This window comes from Rhincodon typus, chromosome 13 (genome assembly GCF_021869965.1).
Source record: "Rhincodon typus isolate 14 chromosome 13, sRhiTyp1.1, whole genome shotgun sequence".
Lineage (NCBI taxonomy): Eukaryota > Metazoa > Chordata > Chondrichthyes > Orectolobiformes > Rhincodontidae > Rhincodon > Rhincodon typus.
In genome coordinates, this window is record NC_063344.1 from 52,661,405 (window position 1) to 52,663,058 (window position 1,654).

Consider the following 1,654-nt stretch of genomic DNA (forward strand, 5'->3'; position numbering starts at 1 on the left):
CAGCATCTGCAGTTCCTACTATCTCTGATTCCATTAGGATTCATGATCTGTTTCTCTCTTTCCGTTGATTATGCCAAACCTGCTGATTATTTTCAGCATTTTTTGTTTCTCTCTCAGACGCCTATCACCTGCAGCTTTTTGTTTCTGCACACCATTTAAGGATATGTTTTTCATTACCCAGTTATTTAGCTGTTTATGTTACTATTGCTGTATTCACCAGAGTAATTTAGAAAAAGACATTTAATTATGCAGAAATGATCAGCTATTACACCTCGCCTTTGCAATTTTTAAACAAAAGATTTACATGTAAAATATTGATATTGTTTTCTTGCTCTTCAGATATCAAAAACAAAATGAGCTACCCAATAGACAGAACTATAGGGCTTTCCCCTCTCCTCACCCCCAAGCTGGAGGAATTTTCAGATTTTCTGTTTGGGCTGTAATCTGATAAAAAGTCCTTTTAGAATCAAAAGGGTGAGATCTGGGCAGGTTCCACAGTGGTCAGGCAAATTCCTCCACTAGATTATCAACCCAGCATTGATGGTGGAATTACCATGCATCCTCAAGAGAGACAAAGATAAAACATGCTTCATTGTTACTCAAAGATTACAACATACAAAAGTAGATTAAATTGATATTTTGAAAGGAAGCAAATAAAAAAAGTGAGGCAAGGAAGAAATAGAAAAATGGGATTATGCTAAACCAGCTGGCAGTTAAAGAGCTGGTACAGGAGTTAATGGTTAAACAACCTCCTTCAATTCAATCTTTTCTGTTCAATGCAATGCTGGGGGTGCAACTTGGAACTTGTAAAACTTGTTTTCTAATATATTTTAGACAATGCAAGGTGTCGGGTTTAAACCCAACCCACAATAGTCCACAAAAGGCTTTCTTTTTCTATTTAAATTAAAGTGAGACAAAACATTAGAGCTGGTTCAAGTCATAATTTTCTGGCTCAGATTGGTATTGTATGGCACTTATAGATGCGATTCCTTACCTCTTCAAGTGGAGGCTTGGCATCTGTCTCATTATTCCCAGACTATTCTTATTCATTCATTAGCTAGCTATTGGATCAATAAAGGGCGGTGACTAAGTAATGCAACATGAAAAGGACATTATTCTGTTACCTCTGGGGTTTGGGACATATTCTGTCCACATAATAGGGAATAGCTGAAGACAATCTACTGGAATGGCTGGACTGAGAGATGGATGTGTCAGACATATGAAGCAAAGATGAGCAGAGTTGCAGATTAATTTGCATCTGACTGTGCTGCACCTCATTTCATATTGTTGAATAGGGAGAGTGAACACAAAAAGACAAAGTGAACTATGTCCTCCCCATTATAGCCCGGGAACAGCATAAGATGTCATCAAAACTTTAAGGAAAATGATAACAGGGTCAGAAACAAAATCCAAGCACAAGTAATAGCAAGTTCCAATAGAAACGTAAAAGTAAATATCATATTTAAGACACAAGTTAAACCTACCTTGTCAAAAGCAGGATAGAAAATTGCTACTTTGCTATATTCATGAAACTGAATATGTAACTCAGCAGCATTCTCAGTATAAGGATTTGCCTGTGTTGTGCCCATGGGATTCAACATTTCTTCCAATTCATCTGGAATCAAAGGATAACTTACTTGTGAATTACTCATAT

General features: G+C 36.8%; 1 protein-coding gene across 1 annotated transcript in view; it reads right to left on the reverse strand.

Moving 5' to 3' along the window:
* Positions 1-1,613, reverse strand: part of pik3cb (phosphatidylinositol-4,5-bisphosphate 3-kinase, catalytic subunit beta) — a 71,145-nt gene extending 69,532 nt beyond the window's left edge. The window contains exon 1 of the mRNA XM_020515679.2: positions 1,485-1,613. Within this exon, the coding sequence (XP_020371268.2) occupies positions 1,485-1,601 (117 nt within the window). The 5' untranslated portion in view covers positions 1,602-1,613. The remainder of the gene's footprint in view (positions 1-1,484) is intronic.
* Positions 1,614-1,654: the final 41 nt, after the last annotated feature.